General features: G+C 49.7%; 1 protein-coding gene across 3 annotated transcripts in view; it reads right to left on the bottom strand.

Moving 5' to 3' along the window:
* LOC126540579 (activating molecule in BECN1-regulated autophagy protein 1-like) overlaps nt 1–14,093 on the bottom strand; it is a 150,369-nt gene that overhangs the window by 122,851 nt on the left and 13,425 nt on the right. For 2 of the 3 annotated variants that reach the window (XM_050187417.3, XM_055076135.2), the window contains exon 4: nt 8,031–8,256. In XM_050187417.3, the coding sequence (XP_050043374.1) occupies nt 8,031–8,256 (226 nt within the window). The remainder of the gene's footprint in view (nt 1–8,030; nt 8,257–14,093) is intronic. The other variant, XM_055076136.2, reaches the window with a different exon arrangement.

Below are 14,093 nucleotides of genomic sequence, written 5' to 3' on the forward strand. Positions count from 1 at the left end.
AGCCACCTGTTGCTAAATTTTTTCAGCTCCCTGAGTGGTTTTGCAAAGTGACTGTACGAATCAGCTGTACAGGTCCAGGATATTAGAACATGCCGACGTTTATACTGGCAATGGCAATGCGAGGAGATACAGTAGACTTCTGTTAATTCGACTCGAGTTAACATGATATTTAGCTTAATTTTATCCCGGCCGAAAGTCCCCACTGTTGCCCATGCATTTCTATGGGCCTGAACTTTCGTAGTTTCCATCCTAAAATTGGCCTTCACCGGTGTTACGACTTTGCACCGCTGCACCACTATTACGACTTTGTGGTCCCGTAGCGCTCGTCACCCGTTTCGTGACAGAGCGTTGGTAGCGAAGACTCCGAGCCAGGCGTCGATGAGAATAACAAAAGGGACTTTATACACTATATACAGGTCATTATACAGGACATGAAGGGATCGGCACTGGGGCCGAGAGCTCACAGCAAACGCGACTGTTCCCGCACGGCAACGTCCGGCGAAAAACGCGTGACACATCTCGCTCCAGTCGAGAGCGGCACTGGCTCCCGGTGGGTCGGCGGATCCGGTTTTTCAGGCGGCGCGCCTCCGCTTATAAGCCCCCAAAACCATTGTCACCCAAACGGCCCAATACAAAGCGAGCACTCGACGGTCGTCCGAGAGGTCCAACCAGCGACCGCGCTGGCCACCTGGTTCAATTGTGGCGGGCGCGGTGACCTTCAGGCAAGGGCCGGAGGTCACCTAGTGGATGTCTACGGCGCCGGGCTGTCTGGCACTTGGCGACACGTATGAACACGTTGTACGCCGATGCTTCTCCGGAGGACACCACTGCCTGACGGCTCAGCATCTTGACTTGTCAAGGGAGAATCAGGGCGCTGTGCCTTTCGGCGCAGCCCCGGGTTTGTCCAAAGGGCGCTCGCCGGATAAATTCTGCATCTTGCAGATTCGGAATCCGGGCTTGTGGTAATGGCACAACAGCATCCCCGCCCTCAGATAAGGCGCCGGGAAGACGAGCTGCCTCCACGTGGCTCGGATGCCAGGCGCGCACGTTCGTCAGGCTCGTCCAAGTTCACGTCCAGTGTTGGGACGCCAGGTAACTTCACGTGCCCAGGTCCAACTCGCCAGGACAGGAGCTCTGCTCACCGCGTTGTCGCCAAGGCACCTCGACCAGCTCCGCTCGGGTCGTTCCTAAGCCCTTGCTTCTCGCCACTGGTCCCGGTTGGTCGTTCTGCAGCTTGCAAAACCGACCGGCAAAAGGCAACACCCAACACGAACAAGTGCCCTCTGTCTCCCGTCAAACACCAGACAAGGCCATAATCCAAATCAACCTAACTGAATTGCTATCCCCCTTTTTGCTCCCGCTGCAACAAGAGGCAGGTGTATGATCCAGTACACAAGGCTCAAACAACCATTTTTCAAATGAACAACACACCAAAATATCAGGAACAATTAATAATCAGCAATAATAATGACAATTAGAATGGCCCCCTTGAAATCACTTGGACCCAAAACATACTACTGAGGAAGCAAATGAGGTCATTCATTTTTCCCGGCGATATTTTCGCGGAATCCGAAGCTGCTTATATTTGCGACCCTGCTTATCCGTGTAGCGGCGGTACAATAAGCCAGATTCCTTGCCAAATGAAACCCTCTTTTTTTTCACTCCCCGTTTGACGCTCTTCCTCAGATCGGCTAGTGAACAGTCTTCCTGTTGCTCGCGAATCAGAGTTTCTCTTTCAACTGCCGCCTGCTCCTGCCAGCTGGCGGAAACCGGAGCGAGTGTGGAGCCCGCGTCGCCTAATTGCGGCGTCGCGTCTATATCGCGGCTAGCACTGCACGCGTCACTCCCACTCACTTCCAGGACACGCTCGCCCAGGCCAGCCTCCGAGCTCTGCCTCTCCCGTGCCTGCTCGCCACTCAAGTTACCTTGATCGGTCCGTGTGCCGCACCGCTGTTCGCTCACCGACGCAAAGTCAAGTTCCCTCGACAGCGGGCGCGCTTTGGATCGCGTGAGGGCCATGTACGCCCCGTCGGCAAAGAACGATTCGCCCTGATCCTTCAGCAGCTGCTCCGAGCTATTTGAGAAGAGGTAGGGAAAGTGCTCCGGGAGGGCGGCTGACACAGCGGCTTCGGTGTTAAGTTTCCCAAACTCTCCTTCAATGATAACCGTTGCGATCGGTAAACAGACACTCTCCTCCTCGGCCACTTGCCGTATCCTAGCACACTCTCCCGTAAAATCACTCGAGGAGACGAAAGACGGGTGAACAACGTCCATAGTTGCTGCAGAGTCCCGAAGTGCACGGCACTTCTTACCGTTTATCTTAATTTCCTGCACATAGGGCTCTAATAGACGTATGTTTTTGTGAGTTTCCTGTATTGTTGCAAAAGCAATTCTCTCTGGGCAGCTTGCAGCGATGTGCCCTTGCTTTTTGCAGTTGTAGCAGGTTAACGGTTTCCGTTTTTCAAAAGAACGCGTCGTATCGTTTCGCTGTTTCGGACCATCGTCATCATTCTGAGATGCATTCTGTCCTTCCCTTACAGTTTCTTTGGGAAGGGACTCGTCTTCCCGAAACTCGCGACGCCTGATTTCTTTCCGTTCATCGGGCTCCCCGGAAAACCCATCTCTCCTATCTGCTTTTTCTACGCGCACTGCCTTGCTGTGCAAGCTGCGGCGGGTGTAATACTCTTCCGCTAACTCTGCTGCCTTGTTTAGCTTAACCTCCTTTAGCCTATCTTGCAGCCAGAGCCTGACATCCTCATCAATGCAACGGTAAAACTGCTCCAACGCGATGCATTCGACGATTTTGTCGCGGTCGTCGTAAACCTCTTCGCCCTTCAGCCATTCCACCAGGTCGGCTTTTAGACGAAACGCGAAGTCAACATTCGACTCCTTACCCTTTTTTGCATACCGGAACCTCTGCCGGAAAGCTTCGGGCGACAATTTGTACTTCCGCAGTAGCGCTTCCTTCACATCACTGTAGCTTTCAAACGCCTCTTTCGATAAGCAAGTTATTACGTCTGATGCCTCCCCAGGAAGCAAGGCTAACAGATTCTGTGCCCAGAGGGATCGCTCAATGCTATTCCGTTCGCACACGTGCTCAAATTTCACGAGGTATTTGGCCATATCCTCTCCGACGACAAAGGGTGGAAGTTGATCGCGTATTCTTGGACCGTTAGAAGTTAGACTAGGCGCCGGCGAGCTATTTCGGGTCTCCAACTCTTTCATTTTAAGCTCGTGCTCACGACGTTCTCTCCTTTCCTCCTTTTCCTCCTCGCGACGTTCCTTTTCTTTCCTTTCCTCCCTTTCCCGACGTTCATTGATATCCGCCCAGGCCTCTGCGGCTTCCTCAGCCGTTACGTCCCCAGTCCTCATGACCTCAAGGATCGCATTCTTTCTTTTAGTTGAGCCCAACTCAATGCCCAACTCCTCACAAATTTGGAGAAGTTCCTTGACCTTGTACTTCTCCATCGTTCACACTGTCCTCCTGCTGTTTGCCCTTTTTGAATATACCTGCCGTACGCTACTATAATGCTACTAGTAAGACATATGCAAGTATTTCACACACTGCCCTGTTTACCCCCTCAGCATCCCCTGGTTTTCAAAACACTCTAACTAGGCTTGAAACACACAAGGTTAACACAATGCAACACCAAATCCTTCCCTGAGCTACTATAACCTGTGTCAGAGAAAGTCTGGTGTTTGAGGTAAACTTCAGGCACTCACCGCGCCGAGGTAGCTGATGCCGGTCAATCCCGTAGCTGCCATCCACTGTTACGACTTTGCACCGCTGCACCACTATTACGACTTTGTGGTCCCGTAGCGCTCGTCACCCGTTTCGTGACAGAGCGTTGGTAGCGAAGACTCCGAGCCAGGCGTCGATGAGAATAACAAAAGGGACTTTATACACTATATACAGGTCATTATACAGGACATGAAGGGATCGGCACTGGGGCCGAGAGCTCACAGCAAACGCGACTGTTCCCGCACGGCAACGTCCGGCGAAAAACGCGTGACACATCTCGCTCCAGTCGAGAGCGGCACTGGCTCCCGGTGGGTCGGCGGATCCGGTTTTTCAGGCGGCGCGCCTCCGCTTATAAGCCCCCAAAACCATTGTCACCCAAACGGCCCAATACAAAGCGAGCACTCGACGGTCGTCTGAGAGGTCCAACCAGCGACTGCGCTGGCCACCTGGTTCAATTGTGGCGGGCGCGGTGACCTTCAGGCAAGGGCCGGAGGTCACCTAGTGGATGTCTACGGCGCCGGGCTGTCTGGCACTTGGCGACACGTATGAACACGTTGTACGCCGATGCTTCTCCGGAGGACACCACTGCCTGACGGCTCAGCATCTTGACTTGTCAAGGGAGAATCAGGGCGCTGTGCCTTTCGGCGCAGCCCCGGGTTTGTCCAAAGGGCGCTCGCCGGATAAATTCTGCATCTTGCAGATTCGGAATCCGGGCTTGTGGTAATGGCACAACACCGGATAATTCAAACTTGACCAGCCTCACGCATGTGCCTGACCTCTGTGGTGGCCTCAACAGTGTCCCTTTTCGTGGTGGCACGTCTCGGTGAAGCTGTTAGGGGACAGTGAATGCGCTGAACACATCCCATCTCCCATCGAAAATGACCATTTTCAATTTGTCATAGGGAGATTTTCAAGCAATAACCATAGCACACAATATCTCATTATGGCACTTACTCGATTCTAGGGCATGCACCTTTTTTTTCAGGAGTTTGCTAAAAATTGCCTGCGTGGCATTTGTACTGCGGCGAAGCTAACTTTAAATAGGAAACCATGCGGCGAAGCTGACAAGGCAAAGTGGCCGCGATTGTGCAACACATATTAAGCACATATTATTTTTTGTTAAAAATTGGGTGCGCATCACGTTTCTACTTTCTTTATGAGCTTTAATGGCATTTCTATGCTCATTTTCTACTTTGAACAGATAGAAAGTGGGTGTGCATTTGATTCCGGGGCATTTTAGACTTGGGCAAACACTGCCAAATGAATTGGCACTGTGCTGCAGCGTTTTTTTCTTCAGCATGTTTATTTCGACCCGCCGGATAATTCGATCAATTTTGTCGGTACCATCAAGGTCAAATTAGTGAAAGTCGACTAAATACTTGTGCCACTACTGAGTGCTTTCCTTTTCATCCCTCTTCACTGCAGCGGTGATTGCAAAACCACAGCTGACATCGCTGCTGCACATTTCAAGGTGCCTGTGACGAGTTCATCATTGAAGTAGGGGACGAGATCCCAATAATGATAGAAGTGAAAATTTAGCATTTTCACCCAAAGGGCAACGAACTGACAGCGATAGCAAGGTTTATTGTTGCACCTGGGCTCCTCGGATGGTGTTCTAACTATAAACGGGTGCAACACATTGGTGCGACACAGCACTCAAAGCAACTGCTGCTGAGCAGAAAGAACAGTGCCCATACAGAAGAACAGTGGTGCTACCCCGGGCATCTTACTGCGCTGGCATGATGAGGAGCATTGCCAGCGGCATTACAGACCTCTCACCTCGATGGCGCTCGAGACGAGATCAACGAAGAATTGTCAGCATTTAAACAGTCGCAGTGAAATATTAGATACTGTCGCTGAGGTTTACCGCCTGTTCTGCTCAGACCAGTGCATACACCCCGAAGCTCAGCAGGAACACTAGTAAGCTTATAAGGTGTCTGCGCACAAGGCTCATACCAGCCAGCAGAAGGCTGGCATTCCTGGCTTCGCCATCAAGGTGATGATTCAGTGTAGCGTTGATGGTGGGTCAACAATGCTTCGTCGTTTTTGTAGGCAAACGCACTGCGTGTCTCTAGAGGCCTCCTAACCTTCCACACACAAGCCACACATGCGCCACCTATGGTGGGAAAGCATGACGATACTGTCAGCACTGACGTCTGGAATGTGCCTCAAGCGTTCATATTATTGACACTGCAATAAAACCAGAAAGAAGCAAGCATTTGTGCAATAAAAGATGCAGTCATGATCGGGTTGTCAGTCCGGAAAGCTGAAATTTTTGCCTACTTGATGTACCGTAAAAACCGGTAGATAGGTCGAACTTTTTTTCAAAAAACCATCGCGAAAAGTCGACCCTCGTCTTATATACCGGACATTGGCGGAAAAACTACGGAACTCTTGCAACAATGGACGGATGAAGTAAACAGCCACCATCGCCATCAGCAGCAGCGCAGCATGGCGACATTGTGGCACTGGCATTTTGCGTTTCCATTGTCACAAAGTTATATTGGTTAAAGGCTGCGGTTTTTTTTTACATTTTGTTTCAACATGAGCGGAAGCCGACGTCAATTCACCGTCGCCTTCAAGAAAAAGGCGATTGAGTATCCGGAAGCCCACGGCAACCTGGCGGCACAGCGCGAACTTGGAGTATCCGAAAAGAGCACTCGGTAGTGGCGGAGGCAAAAGCAACGTATTACAACTTGCAACAACCAAAAGAAAACGTCATTTTGTGGGCAGATCGCAGCGCGGACAACAGAACTGGAAGACAAGGTTGCAGAGTTCGTCCGGGAGCTGTGTGTAAGATCGCTGCCTCTGACTGCCTAATGCATCCGTTTGAAAGCGGTAGAGATCGTGCGCGCCTCTGAGCAGGGCAGCGAGAAGCACTCGTCATCCGACTCTAGTTCGGACGACTCTGATCAAAGGCGTTGCTCTGATTCAGAGTAGCGCTTACGCACTTCGTGCCCTTCTGTGTACTGTACACCCGGCCAATTTTTAACAGTATCGCGCGATCATCGACCCACGTGTTTGTCAGCACCTTATCATCACGGCACGGAGCGGTGAAATAGCGAAAGTAAGCACATGCGTACACATGCGCCCATCTCTGTTTCGCCGCTCAGCGCCGTTAATAAGGTGCTGACAAGCACGCGGGTCGATAGTCGCGCGATACTGTTAAAAACTTGGCCGGGTGCACATGCGAGCAGCGTTTAAATAAATACTGTCACCATTGTGCAACCGGCTGAGTCGCATTTGTTTCAAGGTAAGGATGTCTTTCAGTACTTTTGCCATTGAAAAAGATTTTTTTCATTTTTAGAATTCGTTAGTTGTGGGATCGACCTATATTCCAGTCCGACCTATCGTCCGGTTTTTACGGTAAAAGGGACATTTCTATTGTTATACTACTTTTGAAGACCCTCGTTCTTTGGTGCGAAAGCAGGCACGAACAACACCAATATTACTGAGACATATTGGTGAAGTGATGGGCAGGCTGCATTTGACAGTGTGAATGTCAGTCGCCATGGTGCGTTGCACAACAGCTGTCAATAGCAAGTGTGAACGTGTTACCAAAACGACAAAGTACTCCTTCTATTGACAAGCAACAGATGGGCTGCAGACAAGCAAAGAAGCAGCTACCACTGTTGGCGGAAGCAACACTCTGCTTTGGTGGCCACACTATACGATACTTTATTTCAATGCATCCCACTAACATACAATGATGGAACTTAAGTACCGCTTATGATTATAAGCACCGTCTGCCATACGTTCTATGTTCTAGATGTGTGTAATCAGTCTGGATAAAACAATACAGATGACTGAAACAACAACCTTTGGTGACTTTTTCATTAATGTTAGAAGCTGTAAAGAGCACACACTCTTTGCATGAGCATAAATGTCATGCGATGGGAAAGTTGGCTACATCTCAACACGAGAAAGGCAAGAAAGGCACACTGCCACGTGAGTAAGCAAGGAGTGAAAATAGCACGGGGGCAGCACAAGGGACGAAGAAAGCCAGATGAAAAACACAGCACCAATGTTGGCATGTTGCTCCACAATCGTCATCTCGCTTTCTTCACCTTCATTCCCTGCACTGCCCCTCAACGCTGAATCTAAACCAACTCGCCCCATTCTCTGCTCTTCGAAACGTGAAAAGAACGGTGAAAAGATGTCAGCATCAAAGAAGCCTCTAGGATGAAACTCTAGGGTGAAATAACCACCACAATTGCATAAGCGTGCCTGGAGCTGAGCAGAGTAGCCAAATCTTACCCGAGGTGGAACAGTAGCAGCAAAGCCTCACCTGACAGCTGGGCAAAGCAGTGGACGAGCAGTGGCCACTCACCCGCAGGTCCCAGACGCGCACCTGTCCCGCCAGGCAGCCCGAGGCCAGGATGTGGTTGGAGGTGGGGTGGAAGGCCAAGCACCACGGCGTGCGGGGGTGGCCCTCCAGGGTGTGCGCCAGCTTACCCGTAGCCACCTCGCACACATGGATGCGATGGTCCCCGTGCGTCGAGGCCACCTTGGTGCTGCAGTGTAATATGACATCGCATTGCTACAGTGAGGAGTGAGGAGTGAGGAGCCGAACTGTAAAAAATTGTGTGTGGGGGGGGGGGGGGGGGGGGAGGGCAAGTGCCTTTCCGTGCCGCATCCCCCGTGCTCAAAGGTGGCGACGGCCATTTGCCAAGCTCTATCTCTGGGAACCACTGCCCTAGAGGCAACATGGCAGATACAGCTAGCATGCTGCAGATACTTCCCCGCACAAACCGTATTTCCCTCTCCTAGCGTTGAGTCACACACGCAAACACACCTCATGGGAATGCACCCCGATTGGCTTCCTAGTGCCCTCTCCCCGAGCTCTGTGTACTGATGAGCGCTTCCTCGCCACGGCCAATGCTTCTTGCAACTTCTCACGCTTGGTGGTTCGCCACCCAGTTAGCCTAGCACAGCAGGCACGCGCACTCGACCAGTCTTGCAGTGTGCCTTTTGCCCACAAGCCGTGACTGTCACACTGTGGTGTAGCTCCACAAAGTGCAAGTTACGAATAATGCCCTTAATTAAGCAAGCTTGTGCCCCAAAACAAAAGAAACACTTAAACAATGAAAGTAGAGAGCACAGTTGTATACTGGAAATTTCACATGCAGCACAAGTGTGTTGCATCAAGCAACAACTTGACAATTTGATAACCAGATTTTGTGCGACTTGGCACTTGACATGTTTGGCGTTTACTACAAGAAACAGCAAACCTCGCACAGAGCCAAGCAAATGCTGTTGCATGTTATTGCGTGGAATTGCGTAACATGCAGTATCCACACATAGATCACGTGGCATGATGTAGCACTCGGATCTACAAATATAGAAGCGCAGAGCAAATAAGCAAACTGACGATGCTCTGTGTATACGTGAGCATGTATGTTGCGGAGGTCACATGTACCTTCCCGTGTTTATCGCGCTTCGTCAGGGGTCGGAGCGACACTCCACCCGCATTATCAATGAAATTGCAGCTAGCTGGACGATAAAGGTGGTGTAGAATGAGGCATAATTTGTCACAAACTTTTGGTCCGGTCACTTTTTGGCGATATCACAGTTGCACACAAAGTATGGAAACTAGGGTTGTGCGGATACCGAACAGTAGATTTCAAATTAAATATCGAATCGAATCGGAAAAGAAAGCCGAATATCGTATCGAATATAATATATGGTGCTGCACATACTTGGGAGTCTCCTAGCATGCATAACAAGAATGTATCAAGCTATCAATAACATAGGTAGACAGAAATCAAGATATGCGGTACGGTCTACTCTTATTAAAGGGAACACCGACTAATAGTATGCCAGAACTTATTACTGCTAAGTTCTAGTATATGAAGGTCTGGCAGATATATCTTTTTTTAATCAATAGAATTTGTGTTCAATAGAATCGAGTGTTTTTTCTTTCTCTGAAACTAATGAATTACAGTCGAACCTACTCATAACGATACCAGTTTTAACAATGAAAAGGTGCTGCACCGGCAACTTTTGTATGGTTTTTATGGGAAAATAACCCGCCTACTACAATGTCCCCATGCCACATTATCGGTTATAATGATGAAGTCTGACTGCTGGGTGTCCGAGCCGAAAGATAAGGGAATGCGAAATCCTTGAAAAAAAAAAAAAAACTGTGAAATGCGAGCCACTGCACGATCGCCCGCCACCCCAACTGCTGCCGCGCTTCATGAAAGATACACGCCAGCCTCGTGCGCATCTCTCCCGTCGCCCTTTCACCCCTCTGAGCACAAATGGGCTGTGCCAACTTAGCTGACAGTGCCGCCGGCGCTGTTGCCACATTGCTTGCTGGGCCCTCACAGTTGGTTCTTTATTCTATGGCCAATGCCTTTCTCTATGCTATGGCCCTCATTCTGCACAATTCTGCTAACGGATTAAGTCGCTCGTGCTTGCCTTCGTTCGTTGCATCGAAGTCATTCCTGGCCACGTTGTTTCTCAGCTTCATTTGACTCGCCGCTGAAACGGAAAATCATCGCTGATCGCCCGCTGGTCACCAGCAATGCACGACGTTGCCGGTGAAAAGAAAGCGCACTGCTATAGATTTGGAAACGAAATGCTTCTAACCGATGAGGCGATGGTGGCAAACGTGCTTGCATCAGATAGCGACAATGACGGCCACGACGGCAGTGCTCACACGGCAGGGCTGGCTGCCTAAACATTGTCCCCGCGGGAGGTCCAATAGATGATTCAGTCCCCCGTGGGACTGTTTTCGCGAGGGACCTTCCGCTTCACCCAGCGGAGCACTTGGATGCCTTAGAGAAGGATGCTGGCAAGCTTCGCGTAGAGCAAGCAAGGCTGACGGACATGCGGTTTTCCTGTGTAAGCCAGAGAGAAGTACTTGGCGAGATGCTTGTGGTGATCACATCCCAGCACTTCCTCTGCATTCTCAAGCTGAGATGGTGCCTTGGTAACTTTTCTGCATATTTTAGAAGGTATCTTTTGAGGCCACCAAAGCAATACCTTGGCGGAGATCGTATGTCACTTGCCGCTCATGACCCATCTCTGCAGTGGTTATAGCAGTGCCATTCCTGAACGCCAACAGTCGTTGCTTATTAATAACACGCAATATGAGCACGCAGGAAGCAAAGTTGAACAGTAAAATGAGACAAGAGAATCAGAAGCTGGATGGAGGAAGGTGGTGGGGAGGAGAATTGGCCTCCCTGCCATTATAGTTTTCTCGAAACAGCTACGCCATCCCTCATTTCGATTTTTTTTCATGTAGCCCGGTTATAACAATTGTCACTTATAACAATGGAATTTTCGTGGCACTTCAATATTGTTATAAGTGCGTTCGACTAGTGACATTTTATTGTAGTGAATACCAATGAGGTTCTCAGTTTATCAGTGGACCTGTGTTCTGCGGAAACACTAAATGTTGCTTTGCAGTTTTTCTCCAAAATAAAGAAGGGCTATCCCAACTTTATGGCAGGTTCGTTATTGTACGGCCAATCTGCGGGATGGCTGAAAGGACCACGCATCACGTGACTCGGTCACCACTCCGCATGTAGCCATAGAGAAAGAAATTCAACAAGAGCGAACACTCGGCGAAAACTCTCAACAGGAAATATGTCACGCTAGCGTTGATGCTGACCATTAGCTGACGCGAGCATCGGAATATGAGAATGTGAAATGAAGTTAACAGATAACATTTTATTTTTTATATTCTTTTCAACTAAAACTAAAGAAGTTTTGAATATAAAGGAGCTTATACTTTGAGACTTATTTTTCTTGTATCACCTAGAGACAAGCCAATGACACACTGGATGCGCCAGATGCATGCGCCATGCCAGAGATGCCACCGAAGCGAGCGAGAGCGAGGCTGTGCATGTGATCGTTCGGTTGTTCAGCAAGCAGTCCCCCCCCCCCTTTTTTTTCTGTAGCCTGGCTCTCGGCGTATTTACACATTCTTTCTGCACTTGGACACGGGGCACCCCTGCGGTATTGGACTACGGCAAGGTGGGACATTTTGTTTGACAGTCTGTGCTGCATTCCAAGCACTTTAAGCTTACGGCATGGCACCGAGCCTTGTGAAGCAGTTAGTGCAAACAGGTCGGCTGTTGTGGCACAGTTAGTTTAGCATGTACAGAATCCTACTGGTACATGTTTGCGATACTTTCTAGGGAACCTAGCATTATTGTAACTTATTTCGTTACTTTTTGCGATACTTTTGAAGCACGTTAGCCGCACCAGATGTTGTGATGCAGTTAGCGAAAAGCAGCTCGGCCGTTGTGACGCAGGTACTTTCACGAGTGCTGAATCTTACTGGGACAAGATTGTGGTGCTTTCTCCGACATCATTACTTTTTGGGGCCGAGATTGTGATGTCGGCGACATGCACCTGCGGTTCTACACGCAGTAGCACAGACATCTTGATTTAAAAAGTCGTACAGTCGCACGTGCATAATCTTTTCTGAGCCTTTTGACGATGACACTGGCAGTATTGAGAGGCCTCATTTGAAAGAGCCGTTTTTCTCTTTCAAATTCCCACCAGATCAGATCCCATTCAGCCATTGGCAGTTTAGAAAATGTGTGGCAAAAAGAGCTACCAGTGTATCCTCCTATTCATTACTTGGTGCACATGACTTGAGGGCGTTATCCGATTGGTGGAATATCATCATTGCCGTCTGCTCTGCGCCTTGGGCCACATTTTGATGCGCACCATTTTGCCCATGTCAACGAGGACGCACATCGTAACGCCAAAGCCGGTGCAGAAATTCCGTGCAAGGTACAAGTTTGGCACGAGAAAAGTGCAAAGGATGCCGAATGAAAACTTCGAGAAACGCTACGTGGCACCACAAAATGCCAAAGACGTTGCATCCTCCGTGTGCAACGACAAAATCGTCAATACTGCCAATTTAGGCCTAATGAGTGTGTCAGTTGCTGCAGAGACCGTGACAAGGCCGTCAGCTACCGGCCCTTCGAGCAGCGGTCGCGTGCATATACACAATATATCAGCAGCCCTCTGACTTGGAAGAGTTGTCGTGAGCTCCAGCAACAGAGAGGAAATGTTACTTCGTGGGTGACGGCATGGATGGCATGGACGGCACGGCTCACCTGCTTGATGGGACTACTTTCTCAATTGTAGGTTTAGATGCAGTGAACACTTTATTGCCACTTGCCAAGTCTACAACTTGCCAAGGTGCACTTCAAATCTGAAAATATGAACGGGAGTACGGACTCACCGTGAAGTTGCATTTGGTGTGTGCGAAATGTGGAGACCTTGCCGACGTGGAGCTCGCCACGCGTATGTAGTGAGGAAAGAATGAACCCCTTCACTGTGAACATTCTGGCTGTGCGTGCCATGCAGGCAACCGGGAATAGAAAGACAGCTCTGAATGACATAGTTTCGTGGATGGGCATCAGTCATCATGGTCTCCACGCAAAAACATGCCAATGTTACATAAAAACAAAGTTGACGCCCGCGGCTGATTGCGCGATGCGTAACTTGACGATCGACTACGTGCGGTTGGTTTGCAAACTTTATGCCGAGCTGCACATGAGCCAACCCCGGGAACATTGCGATGTCCTATGATGGGTCATGGATGACACGCAGTCATTCATTGCACATTGGTGCATTCACCGTAACAGAGCTGCTTAGCAGACTCGTGTTAGACTTCGTTGTGTTGAGCAACTTTTGTGCTGGTTGTGAGTCGGGCGCAAAGCAGAGTGACCCTTGTTATGGAGCGTGGAAGGATGGCGACTAGTGTCAAAAGATCACTGGCAAGAAAACTGGGGAGATGAAGGTGGAGGCTGCCCTGATCCTCTTCAGGAGATCGTTAGGGCGGTAGAATCTGGGGTATACCACAGTGCTTTTTGAAGGAGACAGCCGCAGTTATTTTTCACTGCAAGATGACAAAGGCTATGGATATATCCCAATTGAAACAGAAGACTGCATGAACCATGGCCAAAAACGCATGGGGACAGCTCTACACAACTGTGTTGTTAAACACGGAGGTGCTGGCCTTGAGAGCCTTGGTGGAAAGGGCCATTTGACAAGAGACCTGATTAACAAACTCAGTTCCTACTATGAATGGGCTGTCCAAACACACAAAGGAGACGTGGATGACACGCAGAGGGCAGTGATGGCCATTTAGCACTATGTTATGTCTAATGGCAAAGTGGCTAGCCACACTCTCTGCCCAACAGGCCTCGACTCTTGGTGCAAGCAAAACGCCACAGAGGCCTAGGGCAAGTCTGCTGACAAACACCGTCGAAAGCTGCCTCCACATGTTTGTCAAGCATTGCTTCCCATATATGAGCGCCTCTCAGACAAAAAGCTGCTTCAACAATGCCAGCATGAGAAAACACAAAACAACAATGAA

The sequence above is a fragment of the Dermacentor andersoni genome, chromosome 2 (genome assembly GCF_023375885.2).
Source record: "Dermacentor andersoni chromosome 2, qqDerAnde1_hic_scaffold, whole genome shotgun sequence".
NCBI lineage: Eukaryota > Metazoa > Arthropoda > Arachnida > Ixodida > Ixodidae > Dermacentor > Dermacentor andersoni.